Source organism: Pristis pectinata, chromosome 14 (genome assembly GCF_009764475.1).
Source record: "Pristis pectinata isolate sPriPec2 chromosome 14, sPriPec2.1.pri, whole genome shotgun sequence".
NCBI classification, from domain to species: domain Eukaryota; kingdom Metazoa; phylum Chordata; class Chondrichthyes; order Rhinopristiformes; family Pristidae; genus Pristis; species Pristis pectinata.
In genome coordinates this window covers 6,906,476-6,920,045 of record NC_067418.1, presented here as the reverse complement: position 1 = coordinate 6,920,045, position 13,570 = coordinate 6,906,476, and the positions used below count along the sequence as shown (strand labels likewise).

General features: G+C 41.4%; 1 protein-coding gene across 6 annotated transcripts in view; it reads left to right on the top strand.

Annotated features, from left to right (window-relative positions):
• The window catches only part of LOC127577799 (doublecortin domain-containing protein 1-like), a 282,541-nt gene that overhangs the window by 13,316 nt on the left and 255,655 nt on the right, over positions 1-13,570 (top strand). For all 6 annotated transcript variants that reach the window (XR_007957440.1, XR_007957439.1, XM_052029374.1 and 3 more), the window contains exons 3-4: positions 5,207-5,324; positions 11,313-11,459. Coding sequence is in view for 4 of the 6 variants with exons in the window: in XM_052029374.1 (XP_051885334.1) it covers positions 5,207-5,324; positions 11,313-11,459 (265 nt within the window). In the remaining 2 variants the exon portion in view is untranslated. The remainder of the gene's footprint in view (positions 1-5,206; positions 5,325-11,312; positions 11,460-13,570) is intronic.

Here is a 13,570-nt window from a genome sequence, read left to right as displayed (position 1 = left end):
TGAGTACATAATCTGGGCTGACACTTCACTGCAGTATGGAGGAGTGCTCCGCTGTCATAGGTACTACCTTTTGGGTGAGAAATTGAAACCGAGGACTCATCTGCTTTTTCAGATGGACACAAAGATCTCGTGGAATTCTGTGAAAGGATAGGGGAATTATCCCTGGTATCCTGGCTCATTTTTAATCTCAAATAGCATCACAAGAAATATATTATCTGGTCACTTTCACATTATTTTATGGGACATTCAGAGATCATTAAAAAAGAAAATTTAACTAAAAGGTCTATAGATCTTAGATATATGTAGTTAAGCATTGGTGAGAAGATCCCATGTGGTTTGGACAAGGGCAGGAAGTATAAGTGAATTTTCTCTCAATTGAGTGTGAGCTAAGTCTTGGCCTAAATATTTAACAGAAAATACTGAAAACATCTGTGGAAAGAGAAATAAGCAGATGTTTCAAGTCTGAGACCCTTTATCAGAACCAGAAAAGAGAAAAACAAGTTACAGTTACAAGTACAAGTTTTTAGTTACAGAGAAGGCAGGAAGGGATAGATAGAACAGAGGAAATATCTCAGTTGGAGTTAGAATCCGATTATGCTTCGTTGTCTATGTTAAGTGTTGCTCATTGCGGGCCAAGGCTACAATAATAGAGAGGGAAATACTGAACCGAGATCACAGAGACTGACAGAAAAGGCCAGTTGCGATACAGACTAGAAAGAGTGTTGGAGAATGTGATATTGAGTCTGGAAGGCTGCAACATGCCCAGCCTGCATTGGGCTTCATTGTAACATAGAATCATAAAGTTATACAGCACAGAAACAGGCCCTTCAGCCCAACTTGTCCATGTTGACCAAGATGTCTATCCAAGTTAGTCCCATTTGTCTGCGTTTGACCCATATTCCTCTAAATCTTTTCTTTCCATGTACCATTTTAAACATCGTAATTCTACCCACCTCTTCATCTTCCTCTGGCAGCCTCTTCCACATACCCACCACCCTCTGTGTGGAAAAGGTTTGCCCTCAGGTTTCCTTTTAACTCTTTCCCCTCTGAACCCTATAACTGTCCCCTCTCGTTCTTGATTCCACAGCCTTGGGGATAAAGACTGTATGCATTCACCCTGTCTGTGCCCCTCATGATTTTAAAATGTTAAGGTATTATCTCATTATTTCTATTACTTTGTTTAGATCTATAGTTTAAATTGAAAACAGACCTAAAATGCAATTTCTACAATACCCATCCCATAAGTTTATCATCATGTAAATCACCTTATATCTATGTCCTCTAGTTTTAGACTTTACCCTGGGAAAAAGAACAGTGCAGGAAGCCACAGAAAGATAGGTCAGAGTGGGAATGGGATAGAAATCAAAGTGGAAGGTAACCAGAAGCTCAGGGTCATTCTTGTAGACCAAATGCAGATTCTCCATAAAGGGATTGCTCAGTCTGTGTTTGATTTCTCCTTTGTCGAGGAGACTGCATTATGAACACTGAATGCAATACACGAGATTGGATGACGTGCAAGTAAATCACTACTTCATCTGGAAAGACCATTGTTACATCTCCTGCAGTTGCATGGGAAGTTCCACAAGATCAGTGGGGACAGATGAGGGGACCAGGAACTCATAAAATCTTCTTGATATGCTGAAGGGAGGAGGGGAATATGTATCTGGTTGTGGAAACTTATTAGAGCTGGCAGAAATTGCAAAGGCTGGTGGAGTGGTAGGTGACCACCAGAGGAAGTCTGTTCTTACTCTGTCCAGAAGGAGGGGGGTTGAGAAAACAGAGGTGTGGGAAATAGATGAGATGCAGTCAAGGGCTCTGTTCACTAAAGTAGACACCAGTAGGATGCTGAGGTCTCACTGTTCATAATTTACATCAGCGATTGAGATAAAGTGCTTAAGCGTGATATGTCAAAAATAACAATGGAAAGTGCTTGAAACACTCAGCTGGTCAGGCAGCATCTGTGGAAAGAGTAACACTTAATGTTGTAGATTGAAAACCCTTCATCAGAACTGATGGATGTTACAAAGCTAGGTGGAAGTGGGAACTGTGAGGAGGACACAGTGGGCTTCAGGTGGATAAAAGCAGGTGATGTGAATCTGAAAGGACATAGCAGATGGAATGTAATGTAGAAAAATGGTAGAAAAAATAGAGAGGTGGTCGATTTTTTACGTGGTGAGAGATTGATAGATATTGGTGTTCAGAGAGAACCGAGTATCCTTACACATGAATCTCTGAAAGTTAATTTGCATGTTCAGCAAGAAATTAGGAAGGTAAATAGACTGTTGGCCTTTATTGCAAGAGAAGTTGAGTACGGGAGTAAAGACTCCTTAATCCAGTTCTGTAGACCCTGGTGAGATTGCATCTGGAATATTTTGTACAGGTCTGGTCTCCTTACCCTAAGAAAAGATATACTTGCAATAGAGAAAGTGAAGTGTACTAGATTGATTTGGGATGGCTAGTTTGTGGTATGAGGAAGGATTAAGCAAACTATGGCTATACCCTCTTGAATTTAGAAATTCAAATATACATTTTAAATGTACATAATTCTTACAGTGCTTGACATCCACTTAAGAACATAAGATTAGGTGGAAGCCCTTCAGTTACTTGTAGCTAATCTCTGCCTGAATTACCAATGCCCTTCTCAGCTCCGTGTCCCTTGGGAGCCTTAATGAACTAAAACACTTCAGCAGTTAATGCAGTTTTGATGTTCACCCTGTTGAGTCAGCCATTCGGGGCTGAAATGAGAAGAAACTTCTTCACCCAGAGAACATAGAGTCTTTGGAACTTACTCCCCAAAAGGAGAATGGAGGCTCATTCACCAAGTATATTCAGAGAGAGATTGATAGATTTTTAGATACTAAGGGAGCAAAGGATGTGAGGTCTGTACAGAGAAGTTGCATTGAAGGAAAAGATCAGTCAGGATCCTATTGAAAGGTGGAACAAGCATAAGGGACTGAATGTTTTGCTCCTGTTTGTAGTTCCTACGTTCCTACGACAGGAGTCAAAACTCTTTGTCAGCTTTGCCTTTGTCAGAAGCTGTCAGGGCATTCTGAGGTCCTCAGCATAACGCCACCAGAAGCCTAGTTCATCCCTCCATGTCTGGTTTCGGTATCTGAGGTCCAAATATGGCACTTCTGGGTGGCAGTTAGGGTTGGGTCCTGACCCATAATCTATTAAACTCTCAGTCCAGGATCTGATCACACAGTGTGAGTTATGGGTTGTGTTGAGCAAGATGCAGCCCATTATTTTGAATGGAACTTAAGAAAGAATGATGCCAACTGAAGATTCAGTTCAGATGTTAAATTGCCTATCTTCCCAACTGTTCAAGTGTTTCTTTTATTAAGGGTCCCAAGGGACATGGAACTAAGAAGGGCATTTGTAACTGAGGTAGAGATCAGTCGCAAGTAACTGAAGGGCTTCTGCCTAGTCCTACGTTCTTAAATGGATGTAACTATTCCGTGATATTTAATCAAAAAAGAACAAAAAGTCTAGGAACCAAGGAGAATTATCTAAATATTTAGTTAACTGCTGTTTGTGGGGCTTTATTCTTTCAGTTGGCTGCAGTATTTATGTGCATAAAACAGTGATTATGCTTCAAGCAATAATTCATTAGCTCGAGAGCACTTTAAAATGTCCTGAGGATTGGGAAATCATTTGCTTAGCAATCCATCCACAGTCAGTAGCACTGAATGTGCTGTATAGAAATATCAGAATGTAAACTGGTAAATTGGTTTATTATTGTCACATGTACCGAGGTACAGTGAGAGACTTGTCTTGCATACTGTTCATACAGATCAATTCATTATAACAGTGCATTGAGGTAGTTCAAAGTAAAACAATAACAGAATGCAGAATGAAGTGTTACAGTTACAGAGAAATGCAATGCAGGAAGACAATAAGGTGTAAGGCCATGATGAGGTAGATTGTGAGGTCAAGAGTCCATCTTATCATACTAGGGAACCTTTCAATAGTCTTCTAACAGTGGGATAAAAGCTGTCCTTGAGTCTGGTGGTACGTGCTTTCAGGCTTTTTTATCTTCTGCCTAATGGGAGAGAGGAGAAGAGAGAATGTGCAGGGTGGGTGGGGTCTTTGATTATGTTGGCTGCTTGACTGAGGCAGCAAGAAGTCTAGACAGAATCCATGGAGGGGAGGCTGGTTTCCATGTTGTGCTGAGCTGTGTCCACAACTCTCTGCAATTTCTTGCGGTCACGGACAGAGCAGTTGCCATACCGAGATGTGATGCATCCAGATAAGATGCTTTCTACGGTGCATTGATAAAAATTGTTGAGGGTCAAAGGGGACATGCCAAATTTCTTTAGCCTCCTGAGGAAGTAGAGGCCCTAGTGATCTTTCTTTGCCGTGGTGGCTACGTGGTTGGACCAGGCCAGGCTATTGGTGATGTTCACTGCTAGGAATTTGAAGCTCTCAACCCTCTTGACCTCAGCACTGTTGATGTAAACAAGAGCATGTGCACCTCACCCCTTCCTGAAGTCAATGACCAGCTCTCTTGTTTTGCTGACATTGAAGGAATCGTTGTTGTCATGACACCATGTCACTAGGCTCTCTATCTCCTTCCTGTATCTCTACTTCTGAAATTTATTCCATTGATGTTAATGGAATGAATTACAGAGGTTATAGTACAATGCACTGTATGATCTACTAAGCATTAAGTAAATTCAATGCTTCTATCTTTAACCAGTTGGCATTCAGTGAAAATTGGCCTTCTGATTGGTGATCAACTGCCCTCTCAATCTAGTATAAAGAAATCAGCCACATACAGATAACTCCTTCCAACACCCAACAAACTGATGAACAAGTTATTTACCCAGCTATTATTGTTTCCAATTTCATGAAATTTAGCCTTTATGGAAAATATTTCCACTGGCTGATAGGTCACAACAAGCAAACACACATTTATGTATTATGGTCTTGATTTAGATAACGTAGAGGCAGTAGAAGGTTTAAAAACTACTTTTGTTGTAGCTTTTCCTTTTAAGTAGGATGTGTTCTATCCCTATGCTTGAGGATGTTTCTCATTGTTTCTGCTTAATATTATGATATTTAAGTGAATAACATGTAGCCTCAAGTCAAATTACAAATCCTTAATTTTTAAAACAAACCAAGTATTCAGTAAAATGAGGAAACTTGGTAATTGAGAAAAGTTCACAGAAGTGTTGATGGTCTCAATTTGTGATGAACTTTGTAGGTGTGAGGCTTGGGAAGTGTGCACAGGGTTCCCAGAAAAGTATAATTGGACACAAATGAATCAACCCTGTCATGAAAAAGTGGATATGATAGATAAGCATCACTTTCTTCAATTGAAGGTGAGTTTTACTTAAATTCAATTATTAAACTAAATCTGACAAAGCTTTGATTGTGATGTTGAAACTGAAAACCCTCATCTCATTTAAATGCCTGTGCCCCGTTGTTGGCACCTCTTGGATACTCACTGCAGGGGTGAGGGGAACAAGGGCATGGCTCATTCTCCATTATCAAGGACAGTATCATTATTCCTCCCTGCCATCATAAACTGTCTTGTTGGATCCTCTGTGCTAACTTCCACCTAGAGACTGCTGATGCTATTCTGGGCTGGGCACCTCTGGCCCCAGTGCTCTATAGTAATGTTTATAAAAACATAAGACGTTTATAAAATGCTGAGAGGCATAAACTAGAGTAGACAGCCGATATCTGTTTCCCAGGGTCAAGATGTCTAATACTAGAGGGCATGAAGTTAAGATGAGAGGGGGAAAGTTTAAAGGGAATGTGTGGGGCAAGTTTTTTACGCAGAGATTGGTTGGTGTCTGAAATGCACTGCCTGGGGTGCTATATACAGTACCTGTGATGCTGCTGCAAATAAGCTTTTCATTACATCTGTGCATACATGTGCGGATGACAATAAACTCAACTTTGACTTTAGTGGAGGCAGATACAATAGAGGCATTTAAGAGGCTCTTAGACAAATGGATATGCAAAGAATGGAGGGATATGGAACATGTGCAGGCTGAAGGGGTTAGTTTAAGTAGGCGTCATTAGCTTAATTAGTTAGTCACAATATCGTGGGCCGAAGGGCCTGTTCCTGTGCCATACTGTTCTATGTTTGTAAAGCTGCAGTAGGGATGCTGTAATGTCACGAACCAGCAACAAAAGAAACACACTGAGCATGATTCAGTGTTAAAAACTATTTTATTAATCACTACTTATGATAATACGTAAAATAAAAGTAAAAATGTTAGTATGTTAGAATTCAAGAATGTTAAACCTCGAACGTTAACCCCAAAACTAAACTCATCGTGTGTGTGTGTGTGACAAAGTCCAAAACTCCCAGTTCCTGAATGGTTCTTAAAGTTCAGTTCCGCAAGCCATAAGGTGAAACATGAGCAAGGGCTTCTTCAACAACCACCGTTGTCTGAAGATAAGATGTAGATGTAGAAAACATAGAGAGAGTACATACGAAATCCAAATGTTCCACGATGGAACCCAAACGACACTTCAGTGTTTACTCGGTAGTGACTTCCTCACCCCGAAAAGCATCCGAACCGTGGTCGTCCACACACAAATACCTGTTTCCTTCTACAGGTCAGCAACAAAGTGAACTCCACCGGATTACTTCCAACTTCCATACATGGATTTCAGTGGTAAACACAGTTATTGTTTCTCATCCATCGATAGAGAAAAACAAGCAGGCTGGTGTCTCTCTCCCTTCTCTCTCTCTCTTCTTCTTCTTCTAACTTCTTCAACAACGTCATTACGTCCTTTATCTTCTATTGACGTAAGCACGCCCCACACACACATACACACACACTCTCTATCTTAAAGGGTCCGTAACAGTAACACTTGTTTGGATACCGGCTTCATCACTGCTTTTTGGCAGACTGTGTAAAGCATAATATGAAGTTGGGTTACACTAAACCCATTGATTTGCATAATCTGCTCTGACAATGTGGCAACGCTGCTCCCATTTAAATTGTACTCTCTTTGATGATCGATCGGGGAGTGGAGAGCATTCTGACTGGTTGCATGACAGCCTGGTATGGAGGCTCCAATGCACAGGATCACAAGAGGCTGCAGAGGGTTGTAGACTCAGCCAGCTCCGTCACTGTACAACCCGCCCCACCCCACCATTGAGGACATCTTCAAGAGGCAGTGCCTTAAGAAGGCGGCATCTATCACTAAGGACCCTCCCCATCTGGGACATGCCCTCTTCTCGTTACTACCATCAGGGAGGAGGTGCAGGAGCCTGAAGACCCAAACTCAACAATTCAGGAACAGCTTCTTCCCCTCCGCCATCAGATTTCTGAACAATCGATGAACCAATGAACACTACCTCATTATTCCTTTTTTTTGCACTACTTATTTATTTTGGTAATTTATAAATTTTTATGTCTTTGCACTGTACTGCTGCTGCAAAGCAACAAATTTCATGTCTTATGTCAGTGATAATAAACCTGATTCTGATGAATCTCTTCCAGAACATTACTTTGCAAAGAGACAGGTTAAAGAACAGCAGAGGTTGTTCTCGTTTTTCAACTTTTTTCATTGGGTGCTTCAGAGAGAATGAGTGAACCTTATTTCTGTTGCTAATGCATGATCTATCAATTTCCCAAATTGGGTGTTGCAGCCACACTCTTGGAACTGTTTTAATTGTGGGCCCACTGTTGCAAATTTCAGTTGTGCCCGGGGCCTCTACTGAAAGGGCACTGTACTTATCTTTGATGAGAGGTAGACCGTGTGGGATTGAAGTCTGAGAGTTTGGGAGGGATGGGGCAGTGGCGAGCGCCCAGGAGTTGGGTTACTGAGGAGGTATGTGGCCTCTCGAGTGAGAGTGTGGGTGTCTGTTAGAAGGATCAGGAGCTGACGTGGCAAGGGGCTGGAACCATCAGAGAATTGGTGGATCTGAACTAATGGGATGGAAGGGAATATTGAGAGATTGGAGGGCAATAGAGGTCGTAGCTTAGGCTTTGATTTGGCAAGCAGCTGGTGGGGGAGGTGTCAGAACCATTGGGAAGAGAGGAAATGGGGAGATTGAAAGGTTGGGAGTGCCAGAGCCTGGGCCTTGTGAAGTCAGAGCAAAATATGTGGGGTAAATGGGGGGGAGTCATGGCCTTTGGGATGCTGGGGTGTGTGGGGAGATGGGACGTCTTACAAGGGTTCCATTCTAGCACTACATTATTAAAACCCTTGTAACTTAGTTGGCTAGAGTGACTAATGATGATTGTACCTGGGGCAAATTGGTCTAAAAAGGGATGTTACATGGGGGAGTAATGGCACTCCATGCTTAGCTGACACACAAATCTTATCAATCTCACAAAAGTGAACAATTTATAGAGTCAACAGCACAGAAACAGGCCCTTCAGCTCACCAAGTCTGCACCAACCATCAAGTACCCATTTTACACCAATCCCATTTTATTCTCCTCACTTTCTCATCAACTCTCCACCTCCCCTCAAAAACCTACTCCTCTGCAGGTTCAGAGCAATTTACAGAGACAAATTAACCAGCCAACCAGCACGACTTTGGGAACTGGAGCACCCTGAGGAAACCCATGTAGTCACAGGGAGAATGTGCAAACTCCACACAGACAGCGCCAGAGGTGACCCGGGTCATTGGAGCTGGGGAGCAGCAACTCTGCTAGCTCTACTTGAGAGTGCTCTGTCAAATTTTCAAAGTGATAGAAAATAACCTCGAAATGCTCGTTATCACATTTCATTCTGGGGAAAGTCAATTTTTTATTGCATTATTGGATTGAATTTCTCAGCCAATATGTAAAAATCTTGCATCAAGTGTGTGTATAACAATTCAGATTTCATCTCCCAATGTCATAAAGGAAAATGGAGCTTTACAAATAAGAAAAGAAAGTTAGACATACACTGATGGTTTCTTCTGACCTTTGAATCGATATTTATAATTAATTACAGATTCATTATTGATTAGTTTCTGAAGTTTGTAAGAAGCTACATGGCTCAGTTGATGTTTTCAGATTTTCTCCCAAGAATATAGAATCACAAATTTATACCAAGACCATCAAATCTTTGACAACTTCCTGAAAAAAAATTAACCCCATTCTTTGGCTCTCTGTCCGTACCTTTCATCAATGGTGTCAAGGAGACTGGTCAGATCTTCCATTTTGTTTGGAGTGTCCCATCAATTTTGGGATCAGTAAGTAAGTTTGTTCCGGATTCCAGGCAGTACTCTGTTAACACTTTGGCTGTTCTTGGGAGGTCTAAATTATTTCCTTTTCCTGAACCTTATCCCTTATCTTTTCCATGTCACTATCCGTTTGGAGGCTCCCAGTTTAATATTCTCTGAATTAAGCAAGGAAATGCTGAGGGGCAAGTTAGATTGCTTTGACCATTAATCTTTCCTGCCTTTCTTGGGAATAGGTCAAGCCTCAGCTCATTGATTCTCTGTGATGGATTAGCACAGTTCACAAACTCACTTGTTAGGTGACAGACAGTTCTGCATATTTGACTTGTTATTTTGCTTCAATTCACCATACATCACCTGCTTCACAAAATATCTGTTGGAATGCTAGAGAGATGGGTATTTGAGGGAAGAATAACTGCAGAATCCAGCAAGGGTTAACCACTCCATCTCAGCTGAGTGATAATAAACTCAGGAGAAACAACAAACTTTCCATAAAAGAAAAGTTTTACAGCTAAATTTCATCTTCAAATTAATGATATTTTTACAAGTGCTTTGTTCAAACTGTAAAATACAGGGAAATTATAGCTCCAAAGGACTGCATTTCTTTCCTTGCTTTGAAGGGTTAATATTTAATCACATTAGAAGATATGATCTTTTAAATATCACTGGCAATAACAAAATGCCTGCTGATAAAATTATGCTTATCATTACCCTATGGATTTGATCCCCCTTTTTTATATTTAACAAATAATTCTGTGTTTTTCTCCCTCCCTCTAAAAATAAACATATGATTAGTCTGATCTGCCATAGATAAGATATCTTTATTAGTCACATGTACATCGAAACACAGAGTGAAACGCACCTTTGCATAGAGTGTTCTGGGGGCAGCCCACAAGTCTCGCCACGCTTCCGGCACCAACATAGCATGACCACAGCTTCCTAGTTTGAAGCTGCTGACTCCAGTTGTTCATTTGATTGTCAATCTACAGCACCTTGTGTCCTGGCCTACTGTTTGGCATCCTCTTGTGTTACAAGCAACCTTCAGCGAGTCTGATGAATCCGGGCTGGGTTGTGGCGCTTTACAGCTTGTGGCTCTGGGGAGAACCACCATCTGCAGCGTGGGTCAGCACATTCCTGATTTCCATGGCCGCACATTCTGACATAGATGTGTGGAATATGGTGAAGGTTAAACACCAGTGCAACTGACCTCCCATTTTACCTCTAAGTCATATTGAGCCAAGAGTCTGTATACTCTTTATATCTGGCCCCTCAAGATGCTAACTTTGACCCCATTCATTTAAATGGTATTGCTTTATCCGGATGGAACGGATAAGTGATGGTAAATGGCTTTGATTTTTCCTTTAATTAATATTAATATTTTAATTAATTTATATTAGTCATATGCATTCTTTATAAACATACTATTTTTAATTAAAAAGTATATAAATCTGTTTCAATTGTTTTTAAATGTTTTTGATTATCAGAGGCATTTGGAAAGAGTTGAAAAGGTCGTTGACGCCACACGCAGACATGGTAATGTAACGGTTAGCATAACACTTTACAGCGCCAGTGACCCGGGTTCAAATCCTGCCGCTGTCTGTAAGGAGTTTGTACGTTCTCCCCGTGTCTGCGTGGGTTTCCTCCAGGTGCTCTGGTTTCCTCCCACATTCCAAAGACGTATGGGTTAGGAAGTTGTGGGCATGCTATGTTGGAGCCGGAAACGTGGCAACACTTGCGGGCTGTCCCCAGAACACTCTACGCAAAAGAAGTATTTCACTGTGTGTTTCGATGTACCTGTGACTAATAAAGATATCTTATCTTATCTTACGCTGTCATAAGACTATGTGGCCATTCTGGGGCAGGGCCTCAGGATTCTCCATCTGATGTCTAGTCACCACCTATGGTTCAGTCACATTCATCTGGAAAGCTTTGGCAGCCAGTTCGATTGGACTTGTGGGCCCATGAAATATCAGTGTGTGGAGCTTGCACTGGGGGTGAGCGTGAGTTGTGGGTTGGATTGAGCTTGGCGCGGGACTTTATTTTGAATAGAAGTTAGGAAACAAAGTGAGGATTCAGATATGTTAAGTTATGCAGGGAGAGTCAGTGAAAATCGGGCAAACATCAGAACAAATATCAACTCAATGTCTTCTTTTATGCTTTGCAAATAGAATGATCCCCAACTGGTCCTATATCCTTCGATTACCATTGAAAACAGGAGTGAGAAAACTGCTTCTATTAAAGAGGAGCAAAAGAAATCCAAGATGTCAATGGGAGCGTCAACATGGTTTTCCTCTCACATATGGGTTATTGCAAAGGTACTGAACTAATCAAATACCTGAGATCCAGATGAATTAGGTCTAGTTGAAAAAGACTGACATTTGTCACAATACTAGAAAATGTTTCTGAGGTGAAGGGAAGATTGGAAATAGTCCTTGAGTCAGTTTAAACTTTATCATGAAAGGAATGTTAAGAGAATATTCTATCACCAATGAGCTATTGGAGAATTCCTTCTGAATTGTGGGTGAGTGGTGCGAGAATCAGTGGTGACTTAATGGGTACGGAAAGAGAATAGGATACAGAAGATAAATACTTAAGAGAATAGGATACAGAAAATAAATGGGGGTTGATGGGACTGCTCTGAGAGCAGCAATAATTTGATGGGCAGAGTGGCCTCTTTCTAAGTCTGAAAGAAAATATAAAATAAATATCGCATCATACAAAAATTTGGAGACACAAGAGTCTGCAGACGTTGGGATCTGGAGCAAAAAATAAGCTGCTGGAGGAACTCAACAGGTCAGGCAGCGGCTGTGGAGGTAAAGGGATAGTTGATGTTTCGGGTCAAGACCCTTCCTCAGGACTGAGTGTGTACAGGGGAAGAGGTGAGAAGGAGGTGTGAGGCAGGAGCTGGCAAGTGAAAGGTGGGTCAAGGTGAGGAGATGGAGCCAGGTGAAAATAGAAAAATGTGTTTCAGAAAAGATCCAGAGGATTAGGTTGATATTTCAGAGGGAAGAAAAATCATTTATTTGTCTGTGACTACAGATTTGGAGTATGTTGTGATGAGCTTCTTTAACTATAAACAGCCAGCTGACAATCACTTCCAAGACTGTCCAACTGGCCCAGTAAACAGCAGACTCCAAATGCACATGGTATAATGTTTCACTCGCGGTCAGATTGCTTAAGAGATGTGGAAAACTGAAAAATTTCTAATTTAAAGAATGAAACCTAGAAATTCCAGTGAGCTGCACTCTGTGTACGAGGGGATTGTAGGAACAATGTGGCCACGACCACTGGTGGTGAAAGTTGGAGGTGGTAGCGTTGTTGGTGGAAATGAAAGATAAAAGATAAGTATGGGACTTGCCTCAGTGGGGTCCCAATCCACTGTTGCACTTGACAGGTTGTGTTGGGAATGCCAAATAATGGTTACTCCTAGCTTCATTTAATCTCTCATCAGTGCTTTAAAAGAATTATTGTGTCAGGAGTAATGTAATTTTGATGACCGCCAGATGCAGAAGTCATGTCAGACATGGAAGCACAATTCACACCTGGTTGAATTTACGTAGTGATACAAAATGACCTGGAAATGGTAATTATTGTGTTTTGTTCCATGATATGTATATTTTCAAATGTATGGCACTAAAGTACACAGCACGACATGAACTAACTTCTAGTCACTTGGATTAGTTTAGATGGAAGAATCATTTAAAGACCTTGCTGCCATCCATGGTAGATAAGTTATCGGTGTATAAAGTACATCTGTTGTATTCTTCAACTGGGTTAATGGCAGCGTTAAAGCAGACTGGAATTTTATGCAAAAGTATTTCATATTTAATATAATAGTCCATTGAAAGCAGTGTTGCAGGTAGACAGGGTGGTGAAAAAGGTGTTTAGCATGCTGGCCTTCATCAGTCAGGGCATTGAGTACAGGAGCTGGGACATTATGTTGCAGTTGTATAAATCATTGGTGAGGCTGCACTTGGAGTACTGTGTATAGTTTTGGTCACCCTGTTACAGGAAAGACGTGGTTAAACTGGAAAGAGTGCAGAAAAGACTTCAGAGGATGTTGCCAGGAGGAGGGGGCCTGAGTTATTGGGAGAGGTCAGCCAGGCTAGGTTTTTATTCCTTGGAATGTAGGAGAATGAGGGGCGACCTTATAAAAGTGTTTAAAATTATGAGATGCATAGATAAGGTAATTGTCTTTTCCCCAGGGTAGGGGAGTCCAAAACTAGGGGGCATAGGTTTAGGGTGAGAGGGAAAGATTTAAAAGGGACCTGAGGAGCAACCTTTTCATGCAGAGGGTGGTGAGTATATGGAACGAGCTGCCAAAGGAAGTGGTTGAGGCAGGTACAACAGTATCACTTAAGGAGCACTTGGATAGGTACATGGAGGGGTGGGGCTCAGAGGGATATGGGCCGAATGCAGGAAATTG